Source organism: Elephas maximus, chromosome 12, assembly GCF_024166365.1.
Source record: "Elephas maximus indicus isolate mEleMax1 chromosome 12, mEleMax1 primary haplotype, whole genome shotgun sequence".
Taxonomy (NCBI): domain Eukaryota; kingdom Metazoa; phylum Chordata; class Mammalia; order Proboscidea; family Elephantidae; genus Elephas; species Elephas maximus.
This window is the reverse complement of record NC_064830.1, coordinates 58,369,908-58,394,745: the sequence shown is the minus strand read 5'-3', so window position 1 is coordinate 58,394,745 and position 24,838 is coordinate 58,369,908. Positions and strand designations below refer to the sequence as shown.

General features: G+C 57.9%; 2 protein-coding genes and 2 pseudogenes across 4 annotated transcripts in view; 2 read left to right on the top strand and 2 right to left on the bottom strand.

Annotated features, from left to right (window-relative positions):
* Positions 1–357: 357 nt before the first annotated feature.
* On the bottom strand, positions 358–2,480 carry LOC126086780 (tryptase beta-2-like; annotated as a pseudogene).
* Positions 2,481–10,859: 8,379 nt separating this feature from the next.
* LOC126086752 (tryptase beta-2-like) lies at positions 10,860–12,091 on the top strand (annotated as a pseudogene).
* A 1,931-nt stretch (positions 12,092–14,022) lies between these two features.
* On the top strand, positions 14,023–17,890 carry TPSG1 (tryptase gamma 1). The gene is given in 9 exon segments (XM_049904998.1): positions 14,023–14,148; positions 14,464–14,656; positions 15,068–15,187; positions 15,290–15,316; positions 15,728–15,899; positions 16,467–16,732; positions 17,376–17,518; positions 17,598–17,805; positions 17,808–17,890. Coding segments are annotated over 9 exon segments (1,338 nt in total).
* A 1,339-nt stretch (positions 17,891–19,229) lies between these two features.
* CACNA1H (calcium voltage-gated channel subunit alpha1 H) overlaps positions 19,230–24,838 on the bottom strand; it is a 64,519-nt gene continuing 58,910 nt past the window's right edge. For all 3 annotated transcript variants that reach the window (XM_049903130.1, XM_049903131.1, XM_049903132.1), the window contains 6 exons: positions 24,360–24,438; positions 22,968–23,089; positions 22,387–22,629; positions 22,091–22,274; positions 21,664–21,845; positions 19,230–21,102 (listed from right to left, as the gene is read on the bottom strand). In XM_049903130.1, the coding sequence (XP_049759087.1) occupies positions 20,068–21,102; positions 21,664–21,845; positions 22,091–22,274; positions 22,387–22,629; positions 22,968–23,089; positions 24,360–24,438 (1,845 nt within the window). In that variant the 3' untranslated portion in view covers positions 19,230–20,067. The remainder of the gene's footprint in view (positions 21,103–21,663; positions 21,846–22,090; positions 22,275–22,386; positions 22,630–22,967; positions 23,090–24,359; positions 24,439–24,838) is intronic.

The window sequence follows — 24,838 nt, the reverse complement described above, 5'->3', positions numbered from 1 at the left end:
AGTGACACCCACGACCAGAAACACAGTGACAAGAGCCACACCTGCTTTCCATTCACTTTAATGAGACACAGCAATGGGGAGAGGATGAGGGCCCTCCACCCCCTGCTACCTGGGCAGGTGAGGGTCAGAGGGGTTGGAGAGGGGGCTCAGGGTGCAGAGGGGATGAGTGGTTCTCCACCCCCTGCTATGTGGGCAGGTGAGGGTTGGAGGGGTTGGAGAGGGGGCTCAGGGTGGGGAGGGTCATCAGGATGGGAGGGGCTCTGGGTGAGGGAAATGTGGTGGGGCCAGGGGGAGGCCACCTGGGCAGGAAGCTGCAGTGTGGGGGACAGGAGGGGGTGGCAGCCTGGTAGTTCCGGCTCAGGGTTCCTTGGGGACATAGCAGTGGATCCAGGCCAAGTAGTGGCTGACACAGGTCTAAATGCCTGGCTGGTTGGGCTGAGCACAGCCATCACCCCAGCTGAGCATGCCTGCCTGCATCCAGGTGCCATTCACCTTGCAGACCAGAGGCCCTCTGGCATCCGCTGGGGGAGAGGAGGGTTAGCACTGGCTCAAGAGGCCAAGGGGCAGGCAGGGCTGCAGGAGGGTTCACGGGTCTCACCTAGTGGGAGTCGTGCCCCTCCTTCCCAGCACACAGCATGTCATCAAGGACGATGCGGATGTTGTTCCCTGTGTACATGCCACTGTGGCATTTGGTGTCACAAATGGTGTTTTCAATGATAGAGACCTCCACCTCCTTCAGGGGGAACAGTGGTGGCAGATGTACTGAGGGGGGAGAAAAAGGATGGAGAAGGTGGGGCTGGGATCCATGGCACCAGGATGGACTCGGCCAGCCTGCCATCTAGTGTGAGGGATGAAGGACTGGAAGAACCCAGAAAAGGACAGTTACAGCAGAGGTATCTGCTGAGTATCTCCACCATACCAGGGCCTCCAGCTCCAGCGACATGGGTGATGGGCACTGCAAACCCAGCCCCTCCCTCACAAGACTCATGCTGGGGTTTTGAGAAGGTCCCCGAGGTGTTGAGGTGCAGAGCTAAAGTCACCGTCTTCCTGTGGCTTGGCTGACTCCACCTCAGAGGGCACCATAGGCCCTGGGTTCAGCCCTGGTTCAACAAGCACAGCCCGGCCCTTGCCCAGGACAGTGTCCCCTCTGTGCATTGGGGTTGGGCAGGAAGCCAAGTCCCACTGGCCCTTCCAGTGACCACAAACTCCACGTGCCAGCACTTAGGGGATATCTTCAGGGCACATGTCACGCAAAGCATCCTGAAGCTTCACCCTTACTTGTGGAAGGAATGGGGACAGGACTTTACAAGAAGTGAGGATGGCATGCTGGGAGGCTCCAGCCCACCCCCAGCACCTCCCTGACCCCCATCCGTGGACGCAGGGGTACAATGTGTCAGCTGCCTGCAGGGGCCTGCCAGGTGCATCGATCTCGCCTTCCTGACTGATACTAAGACCCATGGCACATCTTGGCTCACCTTCTTCTCCTATCTGGTCCAGGAAATAGGAACTGCAAGGGGGCCAGTTCGTGCACAGGAAAGTGAGGCTCAGAGGCACACAAAGTGGGACACCTGGTGAAGCCCTGGGCTCTAGCCCTGCTCCCAGCACATGGGCCTTTCTGGGCCCCCCTCCCTTCCCAGGGTATCCCATTCCCTGAGTTCGCCTATCCAAAAGGGAAACCCTGGAGCTGGGGATGAGGGTGTAGCTGGGTCTGAGTCCTCTGCCACCCTTGACAGTCACTGATTTCCCCCACACCATTCCAGCCAGTCATCCAGTACGGCATCCCCAATGGGAAGGTCTCAGAGGCAGGAGGCAGGGTGACCAGGTGCACATGGCTGGAGACGTTCATGGGGTCCTCAAGCTCCAGCAGGCGATGTCGCTGCCCCCTTGCATGGAGTAGAAGTTGGGGAGCACAATGACCCTGTTGACGGGCAGCAGCAGCTGGACTCTTGGTAGTACAGGTGCTGCTTGCGCAGCTGCACCCTGAGTTTTCCGGGGTCTGCGACCTCCCTAGAGAGGGGAGGGACCTGCTCCAGGGTCTGGTCAGCGTGGGTGCAGCCCTTCACAGCCTGTCGCCGCCCAGCCCCCCAGGCACTCAGGATCCCAGGCAGTGTGCTGTGGGCAGCACCCACTGGGGGTGCATGAGGGAGCTGCCACAGAAGTGTATCCAGTACTCAATGTGTATCCACAGCCAACCTGCCATGGCCACTTGCTCCTGGGGGCCTCCTCACCCCCCACAATGCCCACTCATTCCAGGACTAGGGCTGGGGCAGGGGACAGGGTGGTGTCAGGGGTCAGGACCAGCTCCAGCCCTGGTGCAGCCCTCCCCTGGCCAAGACAGTCCTGGGTGTCACCAATCACCCCACTCCTCTGGGTGTCAGGGTGAGGGGCAGGGACAGGGAGAGCCAGGGTCAAAACTCACCAGGGGCCACGTGGGCCAGGCTCACCAGGAGGGACAGCACCAGCACCAGAAGGGTCGGCATTTGAAGGAGAAAGGAGAGGTGGGTGAATCTGACTGGGAGTCTGCAGAGGACAGGCTCAGAGTGGGAGCTGAGGCTTGGCTGCTGGGCTGTACAGTGGCACCCACCCAGTTGTTGGGGTCTCTGAGGCTGGGGGCCTACCATGACCAGTCTCTGCCACTCTTTGCCCAGCTGCTCTCCCCTCCCCATTTACCCTTCCAGGGGGGATGGAGGAGGGAAACCTCCTCCAATCCAGAAGGAGGCAGGATGAGTCAGACGAATGGGACTCCGTCCACTGGGCCAGGATGGGGGGGTCTGCTCCCCATTAGGCCCAGCAGCAGCCATGACTTGGGGTTATCTGTGAGCCGGGGGGTGAGGCCTGTTATCTGGAGATCAGAAGCCCCAACATCAGAGGAAGTGAAGGGAGAAGGCAGAAGAGGCTAGCTCCTACTCGGGACCCCACCTCCTCTCAGGCCCACAGGCTCCTCCTTGTCCCATGATGGCCAATGTCCCTTCCCTTCCCTCCATCCGTCCCCTGCCTCCCCCTTGGGCCTGCTGGTCACCAGGCCTCCGGCTCCCTCCCGGCCCTGCTCACCCCCTCCGAGTTGGCACATCAGCTGAAATTCCTCCGGGGAGCCTCCCCGGGGACTGGCAGGGGCCTTCCCTCAGGGGAAAACTGCCCCTCATGCATTCATGATGCAAACTCTCCCAGCTCCTGGGTCTGACCCGTAGCCAACAGATGGTCTGGGTACAGGCGCGGGACAGGCCAGTTACAGTCCCAGCACTCAGGCCCACAGGGTGTACCAACAGCCTGCAAGACTGTAAGTCAGGGGGCTTCCCGGACCCCTATCCTCCAAGGGACGCTCTGATTGGCTGAGGCCTGGGAGGCGATGGATAGGATTGGTTCATACTGGACCAATCAGGGCCCGGTTTTGAGGCTGTCCCTCCCCAACAACCTGCCTCTCACCTAGAGGGGATTAGGGGCTGGGTCCTTCTTCTTCACCTAAAGGGGTGGCAGAGGGGGCAGGGAAGAAAGATGTTTGAGGATAGGAAGGACCTGTATCCAAAGTGTGGATCCTGCTGGGAAGACCCTCTCAGACAAATACCCTCAACACCTAAGTACACTCTTAACTCTCCAAAATTCAATAACAGAAATTGAACTCCCTTCATGTAAAATTAGTAACAACCAAAAAGTAAAGATTTCATTGAAGAAATACAAATGGCCATAATAAAAAAGATATAAAGAAGATAAAACAAGGATAATAAACCCATTGCCATTGAGTCGATTCTGAATCATAGTGGCCCTATAGGACAGAGTAGAACTCCCCCACAGGGCTTCCAAGGAGTGGCTTGTGGATTCCACCTGCTGACCTTTTGATTAGCAGCCTGAGCTCTTAATCACTGCACCACCAGGGCTTCATAAGGATAATCATAAATGTATAATAAGGACAATGTAAAATGAACCAGGCAGTCTTTTTTTGCGTTCAAATATACAAAGGCTCTGAGACATAGTACACCTCTGCAAGGATCTGGGATCCCCTGGACTTGGGATGAGATGATATGGGGCAGGAGGTGTCCATCAGCCAGAAGGATCCATCCCATAAAACCATCTGGGTCTTGAATTTTCTTTGTTTAAAAGGTTTTTGACTACAGATTTAATTTTAAAAACAAGTGTAGGACTACTCAGTTTCTCTATTTCTTCTTGAGTGTTTTCTGGCAGTTTGTCTCTTTCAAGGGAGTTCAGTTCATCCAAGCAGTCAAATTTATGGCTTTGGAACTGTTCATAATATTCTTTATTATCCTTTTAATGTCCCTGGGGTCTGTATAATGTCTCCTCTTTGATTCCTGATATTGGTGATTTGTGCCTTCTCTCTGGCATTCTTCATCTGTCTGGCTAACAGTAATCGATTCTGTTGATCTTTACGAAGAACCAGCTTTTGGTGTCCTTGATTTTTCTGTAGTTGTTTGTCTGTAGTCAATGCCATTGATTTCTGCTCCTATCTTGATTTTTTCCCTTCTTCTGCATGCTTCACATTCAGTTCACTCTTCTTTTCCCTGTTTCTCCAAGCAATCAAGTGCTCACATCTTGTCTCTCCCCTGTGCCTCCTTAGATTTCAGGACAGTTGGCTGCCCTGTGACCTCAGGTCTCTGTGGGCTCAAGAAAAGTCACGAACCCGCAATTCGTCGTGTGCGTGTGAGTGTGCATGTGTGTGATGGTGGGAGTGAGGACCTTTCCAGGTCTCTGCTCCCCTGGGCAGCAATGATATCATGACTTCATTTTCTGTGTGCTCAGTGCCTCCAATTCTAGTCCTGAAAGGGGGACCCTCAGCATCTCAGGGGTCTGAGTCCAAATCCCCTCAATTTTCCACACTTGCTGACCTTGTAACCGAATGAGGCTTCTTGTTTTGTCCGATTAGCTGACTGAAATAAAACGAATGCCACACCACTAGTTGCAAGGGAAAGAGAAAGTGGAAATTTATTGTCTATGCAGACAAGGAGCAACACGGGGTCTAAGGACCATAAGGCCTCGTGCTCACTGTCTGAGGGGGTTGGGGAGCTTTGTATTTCTAGTGGTGCCTGGGGGTTGGGTTTGGTGCCCTGAATCCTCCACCCTTAGCCCTCCTATGTCCACATTTGGAGGTCCGGGATGTTGAATCATGTCTGTGATGTTCAGGTCCAAGGTCAGACTGAGGATACAGCTCTTCAGGCCTTGCGCATGCGCCAAAAATCTCGGTTCACAAATGCGCAGGATTCTGGCACCAAATTCAAAATGTGGTTATGGCCACAGCATGGTTGGGCCAAACCGCAGTTAGAAGCTGTGGCTTGGAGGGCTGTGAGTGGGGGGCAGAGAACCGCGGTGGAGCGGAGGGAAAGCCTCAGGGGAGGCTTCAAACCCCTGCAGTCCCCTCACATCTGGGGGTGTATCATACCCAGGACTATGTCCACTTAAGAGGACAGCTGTATGAGGCCTGGGAAAGCATGTGTGTGAGTACCTCAGCCTGTCCCCATCTGGTGTTATGGGCCTGCTGGTCCCTGGGGACACAGGTGGTGGTGCTGAGAAAAAGGCAAACAGCCTGGATCCAGCTCTGATGATGACCCAGGGGAATCAGGGCTGCAGTGGAGATGAGGAGAGGCAGAGGGGGAGGCCTAGGCCAGAAGGGCCAGTCTGCCCTCCTCAACTTTTCTCCCACCCTCTGCATGCTCAGCCCTGGGCATCACAGACCTCTGCCCCAACTAGCCATATGGTTTCCTGTATAAGGACCACCCCTCTGTGACACTGGCCTTGATGTCTCTGACCATGAGGACCCCTGCCCCAGATGAACAGAGAGGGGAGTGTGGCCTGGAAAACATGAGACCAAAAGGCTCAAGGGTCTGGGGAACGAGCCCCCCACCATCACAGGACCCTCTCTGAGAGATGGAGGTGAAAAGCCCTGTTAACGGAGCCCCTCAGGCTCAGCAGGCTCTCCCATGCCATCAGGGGCAGTGAGCTGCAGCAGGGTGGTTGGCGCCGAGTGTGCCAGAGATCCTGGAGCCTGAGTGTCCTCCTGGCTGGAAGGAGGTTGGTCATGCTTGCCCTGGGGGGTGGGGGTGTCTCAGGGTCTTTTAGGAGGCTGAAGTCCCAGCAGGAGGCAGGGCTGGGCAGCTTCTTGTTTAAGAGAGGAGAGGGGGGAGGCGTCTGAGCCAGGCCCCTCTCTTTCTGGATCCCCAGACCTGCCCCCACCCCCAGAGAGGGCAGAGGCCAGGTAAATGGAGGGAAGGTGGATGGCTGCAGGGAGGAAGCCGCCCACTGGCTGTAAGATTTGAGGCCAGTGACATCCCCTCTTTGTGGATGTCCCTTCATGGGGCTCGGTAGGGCTTTGGGGAGCCAGGCAGGGCAGGGGGTTAGTACCCAGGCTTTCCCCTTATCTGGCCCAGATCCCTGATAAATGGCGACGGCTTAGTCAATAAGAGCTGACAAATAACTGAGTGTTGGCTCTAATGGGGAGGGAGGGGCCAAGGCTGGACGTCCACAGGGTCAGGCCAAGCGGGATAAGCCAGACCGGGCTAGAGAGAGTCCAACCCCTCCCTCTGTTGCCAGCTGAAGGTGCGACGATCAGGGGGTCCTCCTGAGGGGGAGGGCCCCAGGTGGTCAGGCCGCTGCTCCAGGCCCTTGAGTTCCCAGGCAAGAGGAGATCCCATGTGGTGGAGGGGTGGTACAGCAAGACCAGGGTTGTGCTGTGCCCAGGCAGGAAGCCCCTCTGTGCCTGTTTTCAGTGTCATCATCTATTAAATGAGGAGGGATAGCACCTGTGTGGGGGCTCACACGAGATGGTGTTGGGCCCGCATCACAGCGCCACCCTTTGCTCAGAAGGGCCCTTGCTTGGCTGGTTTAATGCTTTGCTGTCGCCATTTTGAAATGTTGAACAAGAGGCCCTCGTTGCCGCTTTGGACAGGATCCCACAAATGCTGCCATGGCCCTGGGCGGAGTGTACAGAGCTTCCTTCTAGCAGCATGGCATCTAGGATGTGACAAGGGCTGTGTGGGAGCTCGTTGAACAGGTTTCCCCTGCTATCCAAAAGTAGATCGTTCCTATGAAAATTTTGTAAGCCGAAGCGGTGTAAAGTGGAGAAGTAATTACCATTAATTTATACTGGAAAAAAATTTGAGTGTTCCCAGAACCAAAATATAAGCTACCAATCGTACCAAATAACATAAAACCTGGGAGGGAGCTGTGGAGGATGTGGAGCATGACCAGGAGCCATTAGGCAAGGGGCCAGCAGACACCGCCACCTGCCCCACACTGTTGGAGGACAACGGGAAGGAGCCAGAGGAAGAGGAGGAGGAGGAGGCAGCAGTGGAGCAAGGAGAGATGGCATCAGGAGCGGAACTGCTGGGCTTTCTGACCAGGCTGCCCCCTCCTCCCCCCAGCCCCACTGGCCTGGACCAGCAGCCCCCTTTGGACACGTTGCACTTCGAGTTCCCAGACTACTGCACCCCTGAGGTTTCCGAGATGGCTGCGGGGGACTGGAGCCCATCTAGTATTGCCTCCCTGGTTTTCGCCTACTGAGCCCACTGTCAGTGGGGCGAGAAGGCCACCAAACCAACTGTTTACATATAGGAACATTATTTTCGCTTTCACCTTTTTTTCATAAAAGCGAAAGTCCTGTTTGGGTTTCTTTCAGTTAGCAAGAATAAGTACTAATGTAGGTCTTTCTTAAAAGCAAAGTGGTATAAGGCGGACTTTCAGAGAGCAGGGAAAATCTGCATTCGCTTCCTGTGGCTGCTATAAGAAATCCTCACGCACTTCATGGTTTAAACAACACAGATTTATCGTCGTGCAGTCCTTGAGTTCAGAGGTCAGAGGTCCAACGTGGTCTCCCTGGGCTAAACCAAGGCATCTCAGAGCTGCTTCCTTCTGGAGGCCCCAGGGGGAATCCTGTTTCCTTGCCTTGCCTTTTCTAGCTGCTAGACACCACCAGCCCACATTCCCTGCTCATGCCCCTCCTCATCCCTAAATCCAGCAGCACAGCTTTCTGGTCCCGCTTCTGCCGTCACTTCTCTCCCTGACCGCAGCCGTGAAGGTTCTCTCATTTTGAGGACCCTTGTGATTACATGGGGCCCACCCGCACAATCCAGGAGAACCCCACACCCATCTCAAACTTCCGTAATCTTAGTCATGTCAGCAAAGTTCCTTTCTCTGGGTAAACTCATATATTCACAGGTTCTGTAGATAAGGGCATGGATATATTTGAGGGGCTCTTATTCTGGGTTCCACACATGTGATGGGGTCCAAGTGGGGGACAGAATCCCCAATGCTGGAGGCAAATCAAGCTGGGGCAGATGGGGCCCCTGAAGTCCCCTCCTACAGGGCCAGGGATTGCACTGGGGGTGGGAAGACCGCTGATCAGGAGCCTAGACCCCCAACCCCTTCCATGGGCAATATCAGGGCAACCTGGGTCATGGGGTACCACCTGGGCTCACCTAGCTCCCACCTCCCAGGGGTGCCAGTAGGGAGGGCCAGCCCAGCATGCACAGAGGATGGAGCTAACATGGTGTGACCCACATCAGACAAGGCGGTCAAGACGCTCCTGAGCCAAAGCCACGGCCAGTGCTGGAGTGAAGGAGCCCAGGTTCCACCCTTGAAGCTGCATCCTGGTAACTTTGTGATTCAGTTTCCTCCCTGTCTAAGGGGATCGTTGGACTAGAGGGTCTCACAAGGCCCCTCTGACCTTGCCTGTGGCTTAGAGCTGCGAGGCAAGAATGTCCCGGCCCTACCCTGGCGCTTATCAGCTCAGTCATCCTCTTGGTGGACAGAAGGCATTAGAAAGATGCCCACCCAGGCTGGGCAGCTATGTGATAGTGCCCATCTGATCTGTGGTGGGGCCACGGGAACTGAGGACGGACATGGGGCAGGGACATGGGGGGGGTGGGGGGCACCAAGATGCTAGTCACAGGGGCCTGAGCTGTCTTATCCAGGCTGTCTGGGCCTAAGGCTGTATTTTTGTATTCCTTTTTTAAAAATACACTTTTCATTTTAGAACAGTTTTAATTGTGTAGAAAAATTGTAAAGATACTATGTTGTTATTTAAAAAAATTAAAAAAACATCCATTGGCATCCAGTCGATTCCAACACATAGTGACCTTTGTAGTGCAGAGTAGAACTGCCCCTAGGGTTTTCAAGGCTGTAATCTTGATGGAAGCTGGCTGTCACATCTTTCTCCCTCAGAGCAGTTATCAGCCGATCTCTTAGCCATTGCACCACCAGCTCCTTAAAGATACTACACAAAACCAAAAACCAAAAAAAAAAAAAAACCGTTGCCATTGAGTTGATTCCAACTCATAGTGACCCTATAGAACAGAGTAGAACTGCCCCGTAGGGTTTCCAAGAAGCGGCTAGTGAACTCAAACTGATGACCTTTTGGTTAACAGCCAGGCTCTTAACCACTGCACCACCAGGACTCCAAAGGTGTTATAGAGATACCCATATACCCAGCACCCAGTTTTCCCTGCTAGTAACATCTTACACTGGTATGGTATGACTGGTATAACAATCGTTACAACTAGTTAACCAATATGATACATCATATGAACTAAAGTCCATACTTTATTTAGATTTTCTTACATTTTACCTAATCGTTTTTCTGTCCTAGGATCCCATCTAGAATACCACATCACATTGAGTCCTCTGAGAAGTAGGACCCCTGCCTGCCCCCAGGGGAAGCTGCCCAGGGAACGTACTCCAGGGGTTCCAAAAGGGCAGGCAGGGAGCCAGGCAAGGGCAGCTTGAGGAGGGGCTGGAGGCCCTAGTGGCCAGCTGGCCCACAAGGGAGGCAAAGGTGGATGACGACCTGGCAGGAACAGTGGTCAGCCTGGGGGAGGCGGAGGACAGAGGAAGAGGGGCACCTGTGGGCAGGTGGGGTCCTGGGTAAGGGGCTGCCTTCTTCTGCTCTCTCCACTCATTTCCCCCGTTAATGGGGGCTCTAATCCCAGATAACAGCCCCCTATAGATGCACAGATAACCCCTGACATGGTCCTCATGGGGAGCTGGGGCCCACTCCTGGCCGAGGACATGGGCCTTATTTCCCTCCAGGGCTCAGTTTCCCTATCTGACCAGGAGGCCTTACGGGAGCCCTTCCCTCCCAGTTCGAAGGGAGGGCTGAGGAGGGCTACATGTGAATGTGGAGCACTAGGGGGAGGGGTCTCTGGTGAGTGTCACCCTCCGAGGGGCAACCCCTCCACTGAGGGCTGTGTACACAGGCTCAGGAAGCAGGTTGGGACGGGAGCATTTGTCACTCACAGGAAAAGTCCTGGATGCAGCTGTGCCTGAAGCCTCCCTTGGGGTTCAGCATCTGGGAGGGGGCCGCTCTAGTTCCCAAGATCCCCTACTGATGAAGGCAGGGGTGCCCAGAGGTCCAGTCCCCTCCCCTCACAGCAAGGCCACCTGGGTGTTCATTACACAGAAGGGGTCCAGCCCGTGCTGAAAGGAGACTCAAATCCCACACACCCCACCCAGACTGGTTTGGGGATCTCACATTGCCATGCCCTGAGAAGCCCAGGACCCCTGAGGTATGTTGTCCTCCATGCAGGCTTGTGGGCACCAAATGGGTGTCTGGGTGGCTGGAGCCCTTGCAACATGGGCCCTGCATCTGAGGTATCTTGCCCTCTGGATTGGAGGAGGTTGTACCCTCCTCTACCCTTACCCCTCTGAAGGATAAATGTGGGGGCGGGGGAGAGTGGCCAGGCAGAGAACAGAAGAGACTGGCTGGGGTAGGTCCTCACCCTCAGAGACCCCAACGTCTGGGTGTTGCTGTGGAGCTGAGTGGAGTGCTGAGAACTCAGACCCCCAAGGATGGATTGGGCCCTGATCCCCTTGATCCTGTCCTCTGTAGACTCCCAGCAGGGCTCATCTGCTCCTCCTTGCTCCTCCAGATGCTGACCCTGGTGGTACTGGCACTGCTCTTCCTGGCCCACGCAGCCCCTGGTGAGTCCTGGCCCCTGTAGGGCAGGGCAGTCAAAGACGCCCAGGACTGTCCCAGCAGGGGGCTGGTGGCAGGGCTGCACCAGTGCTGGAGCTGGTGCTGGCCCCTGACACCACCCTCTCCCCCCTCAGTCCCAGCCCTGGAGTGAACAGGCATCGTGTAGGGGCTGGAGGCCCCTGGGACCAAGTGGCCTTGGCAGGTCAGCCTGCGGTTACACATCGGGTACTGGATGTACTTCTGCAGGGGCTCTCTCGTGCACTCCCGGTGGGTGCTGATTGCAGGGCACTGTGTAAGTACCAGGGGGCTGGGCAGTGGTGAGCCGTACTGGGCTGCATCCATGCTGACCAGACCCTCCAACAGGCTCCTCCTCTCCCCAGGGAGGTTGAAGACCTTGGAAAACTCAGGGTGCAGCTGGGTGAGCAGCACCTGTACTACCATGACCAGCTGCTACCCCTCAACAGGGCCACCATGCACCCCAACTTCTACTCTGCCCAGGAGGGCGCTGACATTGCCCTGCTGGAGCTCAAGGATCCTGTGAACATCTCCAGCCACTTGCAGCTGGTTGCCCTGCCCCCTGCCTCTGAAACTTTCCCGTCAGGGACACCATGCTGGGTGACTGGCTGGGGTGATGTGGACAATGGAAGTGAGCCTCGGGGGTGGTAGAGAGTTGGGGGGCAGGGACAGTCACTTTGGGAGGACCCACTCAGGGAGTGGACACTGATCCCTTCTGTCCCCACATCCTCCATCCTTCCTCTCCTCTTGTCCCCCAGTTGCCCTGCTACCACCATACCCCTTGAAACAGGTGAAGGTCCCCATTGTGGAAAACAGCCTTTGTGACACCAAATACCACAGTGGTCTCTACATGGGGGACAACATCTACATCATCCGTGTTGACATGATGTGGGCTGGGAAGACCCAAAAAGACTCCTGCCAGGTGGGACCCTGCATGTGTCCCCTGCAGCCCTACCTGCCCCTCAGCCCCTTGAGCCAGTGGTAACCCTCCCCTCCCCCAGGGCAATTCCAGAGTTCCCCTGGTCTGCAAGGTGAAAGTCACCTGGATGCTGCCGGGCGTGGTCAGCTGGGGTGTTGGCTGCGCTCAGCTAAACTGGCCAGGCATGTATACACGTCACCCGCTACTTAGACTGGATCCACTGCTATGTCCCCAAGGAGCCCTGAGCCCAAGCCACCAGGCTGCCACCCCCTCCTGTCCCCCACACTGCAGCTTCCTGCCCAGGTGGCCTCCCCCTGGCCCCACCACATTTCCCTCACCCAGAGCCCCTCCCATCCTGATGACCCTCCCCACCCTGAGCCCCCTCTCCAACCCCTCCGACCCTCACCTGCCCACATAGCAGGGGGTGGAGAACCACTCATCCCCTCTGCACCCTGAGCCCCCTCTCCAACCCCTCTGACCCTCACCTGCCCAGGTAGCAGGGGGTGGAGGGCCCTCATCCTCTCCCCATTGCTGTGTCTCATTAAAGTGAATGGAAAGCAGGTGTGGCTCTTGTCACTGTGTTTCTGGTCGTGGGTGTCACTACGTGTCCAGGGCGTGGTGCTCAGCTGGACTGCAGAGTCTCCAAGGCACCGTGTGTCCCTGTGGGTGCCCCCTTCAACAGCCATCTCCCCAAGGCCAACCACGGGCCCCCTCTCCACACACAGTGGGTGTTTCTTCCTCCATGAGTGGCACCTCACACTTGGGATCACAAAACAACATGCACCATTGAAGATGGTCACAGAGGACACCCAGGGCCAGCAGTCAGGGCAAGAGACAGAACGTCATCAGATCACAAGCCCCTCCCCACATCCACATAACCATCCCCATGTTTCTCTCTGAGTATTCACTCCCATGCACACACCCGCGTGTAAGGGTTCCCTCTTGCCCCATTCTGACGTTTATGTAAGTGCCATCCCACTGTGATACTCTTTCTCACCTGGCTTTGTTCACTGAGCCCTGCCTTTGTGACATTCTTCCACAGCACATGCTGAAGCATGCATTTCTCATTGATGTGTAGCTCTCCCTTTTGTGAAATTATCCAGTCTGCTGGTGGTGGACACCTGGATTGTTTCCGATTTGATCTCTTATGAAGGGATGTCAAGAGGTTCTGTGTGGCACCTTGGCTCCTGTGTGGGTGTGCTGGGAGGGGGGAGGATCAGGGGGCTGCTGGGCTTTAGATCATTCTAGAAAATGCTAACCTTCCACCCCCAGCAATGTGGGGGAGTGAACATTGTACTTCCACCTCGTCAACATTTGATATTGTCAGATTTTTTTCCTTCTAGTGTGTGCGTGTATTGGCATGTGTGTGTGCATACATGTGTGTGTGTTTGCATGTTGTTGCTATTGTGGTTAGTTGCTGTCCAGTCAGCCCTGTTCTATAGGGCTTTCAAGGCTGTGACCTTTTGGAAGCAGATCACCAGACCTTTCTTTCAAGGCATCTCTGGGTAGGTTTTAACTGCCAACCTTTCGGCTAGCAGTTGAGTGCTTAACGGTTTGCGCCACCCAGGGACTCCCTCTGTGTGTGTGTGTGTGTGTGTGTGTGTGTGTGTGGTGCTATTTATTTACTGAATGCATCCCTTCATTATGATGGCTGAGGCTGAGCACCTGCTAAGGTGTAACACACCTGCTCAGGTGTAGCACACCCCTGGCATGGGAGAGCTGTTCCCTTCTGCTGTCATGAGACCTGGTTCCCCAAGGCCTTTCAGCTCAGGGAAGTGTCTGTGTCTGATTGTCTTTCATAAGAAATGCATGCTGTGTCCTGACTTTGCTTGTAGGAGGGATGCTGTGATTGACAGGTACTCTTTGGATCCTTTTACGATTTTCTTCCTTGGAGCAAATTCCCAGAGAGCTCTCCGTGGCAATGCTAAGATATTTCTAGAAAGGTTGTTCCCATTTTTTCTCCCACAAGTCTCAGAGGAGTCCTCTGACCCTGGCCTGTGGCTTGGAGCTAGGGCAGGAGCTGGGGGGCAGGAACATCCCAGCTCAGGCCGGGTCCCTATCAGCTTGGTCAGTGCCCTAGGCACACAGGGGGCATCAGAGAGATGCCGGCCCCAATTGGGCAGTTGTGTGACTGTGCCCATCTAATCTGTGGTGGGGCCACGGGACCTGGGGACGGATGTGGGACAGGGAAATGGTGGTAGCAGGGGGCACCAAGATGCTGGTCATGGGGGCCTCAGCTATCTTGTCCCAGCTCCATCTGCTGCTTGGGCTGGTACACCCTTCCCAGGAGCCCAGAGACCAGGTATTGGTGGACAGAAGAGTGGGATCAGTGTGCACGGGGTAACCAGGGAGGACTTCCTGGAGGGGCCAGCACTGGACCCTCCCACCCTGATGAGTAGTGTGCACCGAGGTGACCGGGGGGGCTTTCTGGAGGGGATGGCACTGACCCCCCACCCTGGTGAGGAACAGAGAGGAGGCTCAAGCCGGCTGTGGGGTGCCTGGGTTCCACCCTGCCTATTGTGCTCTCACTGTGTGACCCTGAGCCAGTCACTGCCCACCTGGGCTGCGACATCCACGCTGGGACAAACAAGGTGATAATCCTCTTTGGGATGTGCAGGAGGAGTGGTGGTCTGTCAGTGCTGGCCCAGAGGTGGCCTTCGGACCCTCCTCCTGCTCTGACAGCTGGCAGAAGGGGCCCCTCCCATGCTCCAGGGTCCAGGACTCAGGGCAGCCCCTCCCCTTCTTCCAGCACTTCGGAGGCACCATGGCCCTTGGACCCTGCAGCGTCCTGCTGCTCCTGACCCTGCGCAGTGGGTGACCTGGCCTGGGCTTGAGGGTGCAGTTGGGGATGAGTGGAGGGAGGGTGGGTGGGAAGTCTGCTCATGTCTGGGACTGGGTGGGACCCACCACTGTTCCCCCAACCTCTCCCAGAAGCTGAAGTCCTCCCCCCAGTTACCAAGGGAGTGTCCTAGCTGGACACTGGGATGCTGGCCCAGGGGAGCTGGGAGCCTGGCAGGAGGTGGCATACACTTAGGGGCCGGGCTGAGAGAGGGAGTATCAGCTCCCCTCATCTAGGAGCCTTTGCAGGGCAGGGGCAGCCTGGATACAGAGGGGAGACCGAGGCATGGGTGGGGTAACGCTGCCCCCCAGATGTGTTCCCACTGTGAGCTTCAGGGACCTGGGCCTGAGCTGCTTGGAGCCTCCAAGCTGCCCATTTATAGCCATCTGTGGTCCCACCTGGGGACAGAGCCTGGATGGCAGCTGTCAGGTCCTGGCCCCACCCACTGGCCCCACCCTCCTGCAGGATGCAGCTCCAGCCGCTCAGCAGGAGGTGACCCCAGGTGACCCCAGGCCCTGCCCCCTTCCCAGGGGCCTGGGGAGGGGGTCAAGTAGGTCCGTCCCTCCCACTTTCACCCTTAGGCCTACCCCTCTCCTCCCCTCAGGTGTCTTGGCAGAGGTTCTGCAGGCAGGTAAGTTTCACCAGGTGTGTTGGGAGGGGGCAGGGTGTCTGCTTCAGGAAGACACCAGGGGTGACTCCAAGCCCTCTCAGGTCTCCCATCAGGCTCCGTTTTCTCCTCGCAGTGGTCTTCCTGTAGCTCCCTGGGCAGCTGCAGCCTTCTCCCTGTGAAGCGACTGCATTGTCTTTGCAGCTACTGAGTGTTTAGTGGAAGACAGTGTTTAGAAACAAAAATCTGGGCCTGGGAGTGTGCATGGCTCCTGGGATGTCATTTCTGTTAGGTCCATGATACCCCTGGGTAAGGTCCAGCAGAAGGATGATAAAGGACATGGAGGAAACCCCAGAGGGTTGAGGGGATAGTCATGAAAGTCTTCCTGCAGGCCTCTCAGATCCCCCACCAAGGATCTCTCCTTCTTTGGATCAGGATGTGGCTGGCCCCAGGTTTCAGAGGCTGGGGAACGCATCGTAGGGGGCCACAAGGCCGGTGCTGGGGCATGGCCATGGCAGACCAGCCTGAGCCTGCAGAAGGTACACGTGTGTGGAGGGACCCTGCTCAGCCCTCAGTGGGTGCTAACTGCTACCCACTGCTTCTTAGGGTGAGTGTGTGCGGTTGAGGGGGCAGTAGCCTAGGCCTGGTGAGGGTGGAGGGGCAGTGTGGAGACTTTAGCTCTGCCTTTAATATGCTCCTACCCTGGAATCTCATCTTCCTCTCGGGGCCTCAGTTTCCCCTCCGGCAGAAAGGGTGGGACTATATCACCACCTGCCCAGCCGATGGCAGTGTGGAGCCCCAGGGCTTGGAGGGCCACACTGGCCTAGGGCGTTTCCTGAGCCAACCCTGTGGGAGGCTTCTTCTGGGTATCTTTGCATGCCTCTCTGAGTGGGCAGCTCACTCCCTCCCAGGGTTTTAGGTTGTTACAGCACACTTCCATTTCCTCCAAGTGGGAGGGACAGGAACCCATGATCTCATAGTCCATGGGCCATGGAGAGTGGGACTGCTGCCAGCTCCCAGGCCCCAGCCCCAGTGCCCAGAGTAGCTGTGGAGGGAAGAGTGGGGTACTGGATCCTCACAGGGCAGGGTGGGGTGGGCCGACTCTGACCTCTGGCCTCTCAGCTGGCTGCTCTGAAATCAGGGTCGCTCCTCAGCCCACACCCTTTCCTCCCAGGTCCCTGAACTTGTCTGACTGCCAGGCCCACCTGGGGGAGCTGAGGGTCACTCTGTCTCCCTGATTCTCCACCATGAGGCGGATCATTCTGTACGCAGGCCGCCCAGTGCTGCTGGGCATCAGTGGTGACATTGCCCTAGTGCAGCTGAGTGCCCCTGTGCACTTCTCCCACTGGGTCCTGCCCATCTGCCTACCGGAGGCCTCAGCCAACTTCTGACCTGGGGTGCGGTGCTGGGTGACTGGCTGGGGCTACACGAGGGAGGGAGGTGAGGAGCCCCCCACAGCCCCTTATATGGCTCTACAAGGATGTAGGCAGGCAAGGCCCACCCAGAGAGAGGCTGGTAAGAAAGATGAAGGGAAATGGGACCACCCTGCTCCCAACAGCCCAGAGACCCCAGCCAAGGCTGCTGGCAGCAGCTCTCCCATATCAGAGTCTAAAATGTCAATGTCTATCTACCACCAATATGTTCTTTATACATTAATTCATACTAAGTGTCAATAAGAAGCTCTGGTAGTACAGTGGTTACAGCTGTGATCGACTGCCAGCCAGAAGGTACGCAGTTCGAAACCACCAGCCACTCTGCTCTGTGGGTGAAAGATGTGGCAGTTTGCTTCCTTAGCGATTTACAGCCTTGGAAACCTTATGGGGTCGCTATGAGTCAGAATTGACTCAATGGCAGTGGATTTGGTTTTTGTTTTTTATAAGATGTCAGTGTCTATCTACCACCAGTGTATCTATTACACATTAGTTTACACTAAGGTGTCAACGTCTAACCATACACAGTATGTCAGTGACTTGCATTACCTGGTGAGAAATTTGTATCTTAACTGGGTTGGGGCACCCACTCCCCAACTCTCCACACTGCTGGGACCCAGACTCCCCTGCAGCCTATCTCCGCTCTCCCCCAGAGCCTCTGCCACCCCTGTACGGCCTGCAGGAGGTAGAAGACTCCATCGTGGACACAGAGACCTGCAGACAGGACTACAGCAACACAGGTGGCACCATCCGGTCAGACATGCTGTATGCCCAGGACCCCAGGGATGCCTGCCAAGCGAGCAGACTAGGTGTGGGGAGGGTGGGGAAACTAAAGCCCTGTGAGGGGCGCCCCAACACTCCCTGCTCTGCCCCAGGAGGACTCCGGGGGGCCTCTGGTCTGTCAGGTGGATGGCATTTGGCTGCAGGTAGGCGTGGTGAGCTGGGGCAAGGGCTGTGGCCGCCCTGACCGGCTTGGTATCTACACCCTTGTCCTTGCCTATGTGAACTGGATCTGCCTCCACGTCCCAGCAGCACAGGGCTTCGGGCCCAACCCACTGCCTCTCCTGGCTGGCTTCTTCCTCCCCAACTTCTCCACATCTCCTGTATCCTGGAGGCCAAGTGCTCTCTTTGCAGAGCCATCTCCCTCCCCCCAACCTCTGGCCCTTGACCACTGGTCAACAACCCCTCCCTGTCCCCTCTTCCACGCAAGGAATGGAGGGTGAGGGCCACCCACTGAACGGGGAACTACTGCCCAGGGCCTGCAGAAGTCCTGGCTCATTTTCCTACAGGGAAACTGAGAGGGTGTAATGACCCATCCAAGGCTATGTGGTAGGAGGCACCTACAGCCCAATGTGCCTGCTCCACCCCACAGGGCTCTGCGGGCCCTTGGGGGTTTCCAGCTCTGGGTGCCCTGCCATGACCTGCAGTCCTCTGTATCTCCACCGGAGAGAGCCCTCACAAGGCAAACCAGAGTCCCTTAGCAAGCTCTGGAGCAGGGCTGGCAGTTGCCAGGTGGGGAGTTTTATACTGGCTGTGCCCACCCCTTTCCGGTCCACAGGGTCTGGGTCAGGGAGCCAGGTCAGCCTCATTGTCCACCTGGATCAGGGCAAGCTGGACCTGCCCTAGAGCCTCTGGGAGGAGCATGGCCCTACCAATGCCCTGAATTTGGGCTTCTGGCCTCCAGACTTCAAGAAAATAAATGTCTGTCCTAAGTCACCTGCCTTGTGGTCCTTTGTCATGGCGGCCCCAGGATGCGTATACGACAATCTTGAGCTTTGATCCAAATGACCTACATAAGTGGGGCAGCTGTCACAGGCTGTGCCAGCCACCAAGCCACCCTGTGTGCAGAGTGAGGGGGACAGGAGAGGTGGACAGCTGCCCTCGCTGAGGCCTGGGAAACCTCCGGGCTGGACCCCAGGTGGGGGGCTGTATGCAGCCAGAGTCGATCTACCTGCAGCATGAGCCCCCCGAATCAGGTGGACTGTATGATCTTTGTACCCTTGAGCCTCCAGGACAGCAATGACGGGGGACAACGTGGGAAGGGAAGGAAGGAGTGCTGGTGCTGCCTGACACAGAGGAGGGAGGGTGGACGAGTGGGTGAGGGGGCACCCCTGCCTCCCCCAACAACACACACCGGCCAGTGGTCCCAGCTTTTACAGTCCAATATGCTCAAGACAAGGTACGAGGTACAAGGGCCTAGGCGGAGGGAGGGAGGCACAGCCTTTGGAGACTGTGGGCTAGTGGCCACCTTGTGGGGTACCACTGAGGCCCTGTGGGTGCAGCGGGCACCATGGGCTACTTTCTCCGTTACAGGAGAACTTACCAGCTCCCTGTGGCCAACAAAGAGGCTGGTGGGGTCAGTGCTCGGGAGGGGATGGGCCACAGCTTGGCGGAAATCCGGCAGCCCTGCTGAGGCCAGCCATCCCCCTACGGGTGGCTGGAGCTGGGCACGCAGCTGGGTAGGGGTGGTTTCACTCCAGGGTGCTCTCTCTACAGAGCAACTGGTTACATGCAGATGGATGGCAGGATTCTCCAGGACAGCATCTACCACCCACCTACACTTGGACTGAGGTCAGCACAACATGTTTCTTAAATAAGTTAACATTTATTCTGCTTTACCTGCTCCCCCGCCCTGACTTGAGAAGTGGAAAGTTTTCTGCATCAGATTATTGCAACATGTAACCTGAATTGATCAAATAGAGGGGCGTCATCTGAAACTCCGCAGCGCAAGCCCAGGTGAGTTGGCGGCCCCGGGGAGGCAGGCCCCTCATTGCACCATCACAGCTCAGTAGTGACCTAGCTGCATCCCGGGAGGGGGTGGTGTCTTTTAAAACACCTGACTGGAATGGGATGCGGGCGGGGAGATGGAGAGAGACCCAAAGCTTCCAGTGACGGTGGGGCGTGACGAGGGAGTGAGGACAGGCAGACATGGAGGGCTTGGATGGTGATGGAGTGAGCTGGGCCGTGGTGGCCACGGGGCCCGAGCGCATGTTCCCTAGAAAAATACGTGTTCTATGTGGACTGAGTCTGGGGGGTGGGTTCTGTCTGCCCTTTTTGGTCATTTTTGGCCATTGTCCGCCATCTCTCTTGGCTACGGGATGGCCCACGGAGTCGGGTGGGCAGGCTTGGCCATAGTGCGGAGCCCTGGGCATCTGGGCTCATTCCGGCTGGGAGGCTGCTTCCTGTTTCGCTGCCTCCCACTCCCATGGGGATGGGTCCTCCCAGGCTCCACAGCCACAGAAGGGGCCCCGAACCGGGGTCCAGCATGGCCCGACGCCAAGCTGCTGATCCCCTGGGCACACCCCAGATCCCAGAACAGAGCCCTTCACAGCATCAACCCTAGAGCTACACAGGATCCTCTATGCTGTCATCTGGGGCAGGGGTGGCTGGGAGGGACCCTAGTTTCTTTGGGGAGCTCTCGGGAGCTGTGAGGAGCACCCCCTGCCCCTTCTCTGGGGGGTCAATGGAGGGCACAGGAGGCTCTATATTGTGGGGTTCCAGAGGCATCATGGCCCCCAAGGAGGAAGCGTGAGGTTCTGGGGCTACATCCTGACCACTGTCCAAAACGGAGTCCCCACTGGGGGGCCCTACATCCAGTGGCTCAAAGGCAAAGTTCGGGACAGTCAGGTGCTCTGCCCAGGCTGGGGCCTGGCCCCACCGCTCTCCCTTACCGGAGGGGTCGACCCCAGCCCCCGGGCCCTCCATAGGCTCCAGTGGGTCCCTGTGGGGGGCGGCTGGGCCCAGGGGGGCCTCACAGGATGGGGTTCTCCGCCGCAGGGTAGTGCTGCCGCCCTCAGATGCAGGGGCTCGGCTGGCACCCTCATCCTCTGCAGGGGGGTCGATAGAGATGCAGGGGGGACTCATCTTCTTCTTGCGGCGCGTGCCCAGTGCTGGCTCAGCCTCGGGGGCCTCATCTCGACTGCTGTCCCCGCCTGGCTCCATGACCAGCTGCCTCTGGCCATCTGCCCAGCCAGGCCCTGCCCGGCAGTTCCAGCCATCAGCGCTGCAGAGGTGGTACAGGCCCCCTAGGACGGCTGGGGAGGCAGTGGGGGAGGCCTGGGGGCTGTGGGGCTCCGGCTCAGGCAGCCAGGGCTGCACCACGCTGGTGATGTACCGCACCTCTTCATCAGCCGGGTCTGCAGCCTCATCAGCGCCTGGTGCCCGGCTGGCCACGCAGCGCTGTCCGAACGTGTGCCTGAGGGTGAGCACACTGGAGGGCCTTGGGGAGCTGAAAGGCCTCGGGGAGCGGGGCGGGGTCCACAGAGGAGCCCCCAGTGGCACCGGCCGGCCTGCAGCCTTCTCCCCAAGCTCGCCCGGTCCCGAGGCGCTGTCCTGGGAGCCGTCCATCTGCCCTTCCAGGGAGTCCATGAGAACGGGCTCCTGCACGAGGTGCGGAATCAGGTTGAGGGGGGAGCCCCAGGGTGCAGGGACCCCATCCCTCACCCCAGCCACAGTGGACAGGTCTCTGGTTGTTGGGAGTCTCCAAAGTGGGGCTTGTGAGTGGAGCCTGTATGGGGTCCACCAAGTTGCAGGTCATGGCTGGGGAAGGGGCTATGAGGAGGAGAGGGCAGGGCTCTGAGCACCCTCCCTAGTGCTGACCCCCTACCAGCTCAGCTTGGCGCCCTAAGGGTGAGGTTCTCCCAGCAGCACCCCAGGGTACAGATGGGGTTCTCATCACAGGCTGGGCTAGCGAGGAGGCGGTGGGGGCTGCAGTGGGGAACTGAGCCTTGCTGGCTCCAGAGTGGGGGGCTCGGTTCCCATATGGGAGCCCCAGTCATCATAGACTGCAGAGACCCCCATGATGTGGCCACACTGGGCTCCATGCCTAGGACTTCCTTTGACCTGCAGGCACAGAAAAGCCCAGAGCCCAGGGACACGGCCCCTCCTCTGTTACCCTCCAAATGGTAGAGAAGTTCCCCAAAGGCCCAGGCACCCCCATACCTGTCTGCAGAGCAGTCGGCTAAGGCCAGGGGAGCAGGGTGCAGCCTGCGGGGAGGAGGCCTGCAGGGTGTTGCTGGACCTCACCGGGGAAGGAGTGGATGGGGTTGGTATACGCATCGTCTCAGGTGGGACCTGGAGAGTGGCACGGGACGCCCCGGGCGAGCTGGCAGGGGGAACAGCGCCTGGAGGAGGACAGCGTTCACATGGCACGCCCGTCCCACTCTCCTGGCCTTCCTGGCCCCTACACCAGAGGCTGCTATACTTGAGGACCCCGGTACCCGAGGCCCCCACACCCAAGGCCCCCGTACCCAAGGCCCCCACACCCGAGGCCCCCACACCCGAGGCCCCCACACCCATGGGTCCCATACCTGAGGCCCCCACACCCGAGGCCCCCACACCCAAGGCCCCCGTACCCAAGGCCCCGTACCTGAGGCTTCCACAATTGAGGCTTCCACACCCGAGGCCGCCACGCCCGTGTATGTCTCCATCTCCATCTCCTGCAGCATCTGCGGGGCCGCGGGCGCCACAGGCCGGAACATGTAGCTGTCATTGGGCAGCGAGAGCATGCGGGACACAGACACCTTGCGCACCACCAGCAAGCTTGGGGCCTCCTGGGTCAGAGGAGCTGTGTCAATGCACCACCTCTCCAAGGGGACCCTGCCTGCCGCATCAGCCCACTGCCCCTCCTGGGCACCCCATGCCCACAGGTCCCCAGCATAGTACTGGCGTGGTGGTGGCAGCGGCAGGTGGGACTCGGGCCATCTCCAGCTCCAGCTCGGTGTCCAGCTCGGCGTCCTCACGTGCCTCCTTGTTGCTTTCCTCCAGATGCTTCATGAGCACGGCCACCACCACATTGACCAGCACGAACTGGGCAACGAGCACGAAGGTGACAAAGTAGATGGGCGAGATGACCGGCAGGTAGCTGAGACAGTGCTTGTCCTCACGCACACACTCACGGAGCGTGTCCTGTGGGTGGGTGGCAGGGCCCCTTTGTCTGCAACCCTATCTCTTGGTGGCCTAGCACCAACCCTGGAGACCGCTAAGCCCCCCACCCTCTGGGGGACCCCTCAAGTAGCCCCCAAGCACTCACTTGACCCTGAGCAGCCCCTTAAGGCCCCTGCCCTCTGGGGGACTCCCCCCAAATGACCCGAGTCCCTGCCTGACCCTGGGGAGCCCCTCAAGCCCTCCATCTTCCAGAGGACCCTCTGAGTGGCCCACAAGCCCCCACTTGACCCTGGGCAGCCTCTCAAGCCCCTCTACCCTGTGGAGGACCCCAGTGGCCCCCAAGCCCCGCCTGGCAGTACCTTCATGATCCCATTCCAGTTGTCACCGGTGGACACGCGGAATAGCGTGAGGAAGGCCATGCCGAAGTTGGTGAAGGTTGCATGTCTGCTCAGACCCTCGCAGGGGTTGTCCTCGCTGCAGTCTGTGAGGGGACAGAGACCCCACCTATCAGCCTGGGACAGCTGGGCAGGGACACACAGGAGGCCCCATGTAACCTGCCGTGGGTCCTGTCCCTCCACAAGGGAGATGCCCGCACCCTCTTGGTGACCTGTCTCTGTGGCTCTTGCAGATAAGGGCCTGCAGGTGGAAGCCACTTCCCTTCAAAGCAGTGAGTGGAGGCCCTTCCCATAGGCAGAGCCAGGTCCCCCTCCGACCGCCTCCACCCAGCACAGGCCATGGAGAGAAGTATGGTGGCTGGCTTGGAGGGTAGAGGGTTTCAGATATGGACATATAGGCAAGCCCTCTACTTATGAACCTGGCTATGACTCATCCTTAATGAACAGCGCTGTCTGCTCTCCAGCTTCCTGTTCCCCAGGACCAGTCTGGCCTCAGGCCTCTTCAGAGTGAAGGGGTCTCCTTAACATGTGGGAATCACTAGATTTGGCCTGGCCAGGCGGGGTCCCAAGAGATCAGGCTGGGTGGGGGGGGACTCTGGGCTTCCTGGAAAGGTGGCACAAGCTTCCTTGGCTGTGAGCTCATTCATGGGGTATCTGGTTAACAGCTAATGCCCGTGAGCACTCTCGCTACCTATAGGCACTTCACAAAGGTCCTGTGGGTGGCCTTGGAAGCCATCATAGGGTCAGTGACTTGCCCCAGGAAACACTGTGGTACAGGGGACCCAATGGAGACTGTGCTGCCCCAGAGAGGGATGGGGGCACCCAGGAGAAAGGCAGAGGCCCCTACCCCCACCCCCCGAGCCCACAGTGGGTAGACCCACAGGCCTGTGGGAAGGGGCTTAGGAATCCTTGGTGACAATGAATAAGGACACAGCACCAGCATTTGTCCCTGGGACTGTGGTGGTGTGACTTTTGGCATGTGCATGTTGACAGGTGCACACTCACACGTGCATGTTAGCACATGCGTGTTGGTGTGTGCGTGTTGGCATTTGTGTTGGCATGTGCACACTCATTCATCCTTGCCTGTGGCACAGGCCTGTGGCACAGGCCTGTTTGCTGGTCCACAGGTCCGAGTCATAGTCCTGGAGCCACCTCTCTGTGTGCCCATTCATGTGTGTGCATGCCAGTTTGTCAGGATGGGTGTCTGTGTGTACACCTGCTGGGATTGTTGGTAGGTGGGCCTGGGCAAGGACACACCGACAGCTGCACCCTTGCACTGTATATGTCACACCCTCCCAGGTCCCCGGTCCCCGGTCCCCGCTCCCGTTCACGAGGGGCTCCAGCTGCTGTACTCACCTAGCCTCCCAAACAGCTCCACTCCCAGGGCAGCATAGATAAAAAACAGGAGCATGAAAAGTAGGCCAAGGTTCCCTACCTACACGGAGAGAAGTACAAGAGTGTCACGCGTGCTTCCGCCTCACGGCACCTGCACGCCTCCACTGGCCACCGTCAGAGCCGGGACCCCTACTGCTTTCCCATCACCACTGTTCCCAATAGGCCTGGGCCAGGCAGGGGTTCCAGAGATGGGCTTGAACCTGGGATCATACCTCCCATGGCTCCCTGGGCCTCCCTCCCAACCTGCCCACCCCTTGCCCAGCCCGTTGCCCCCCCACCACAGGACTACCACTCTCCTGCCACTGCCCATGGCCACCCCATATCTCCTCTGCCCTAGCTGTCCAGGAAGGCCTCTGCCGGCTCCAGCCCACCCTGTGCAGGGACCACCCCATGTCAGGGACAGGGCTTATGCTCAGCAGACTGGGGGCGCCATCAGGTAG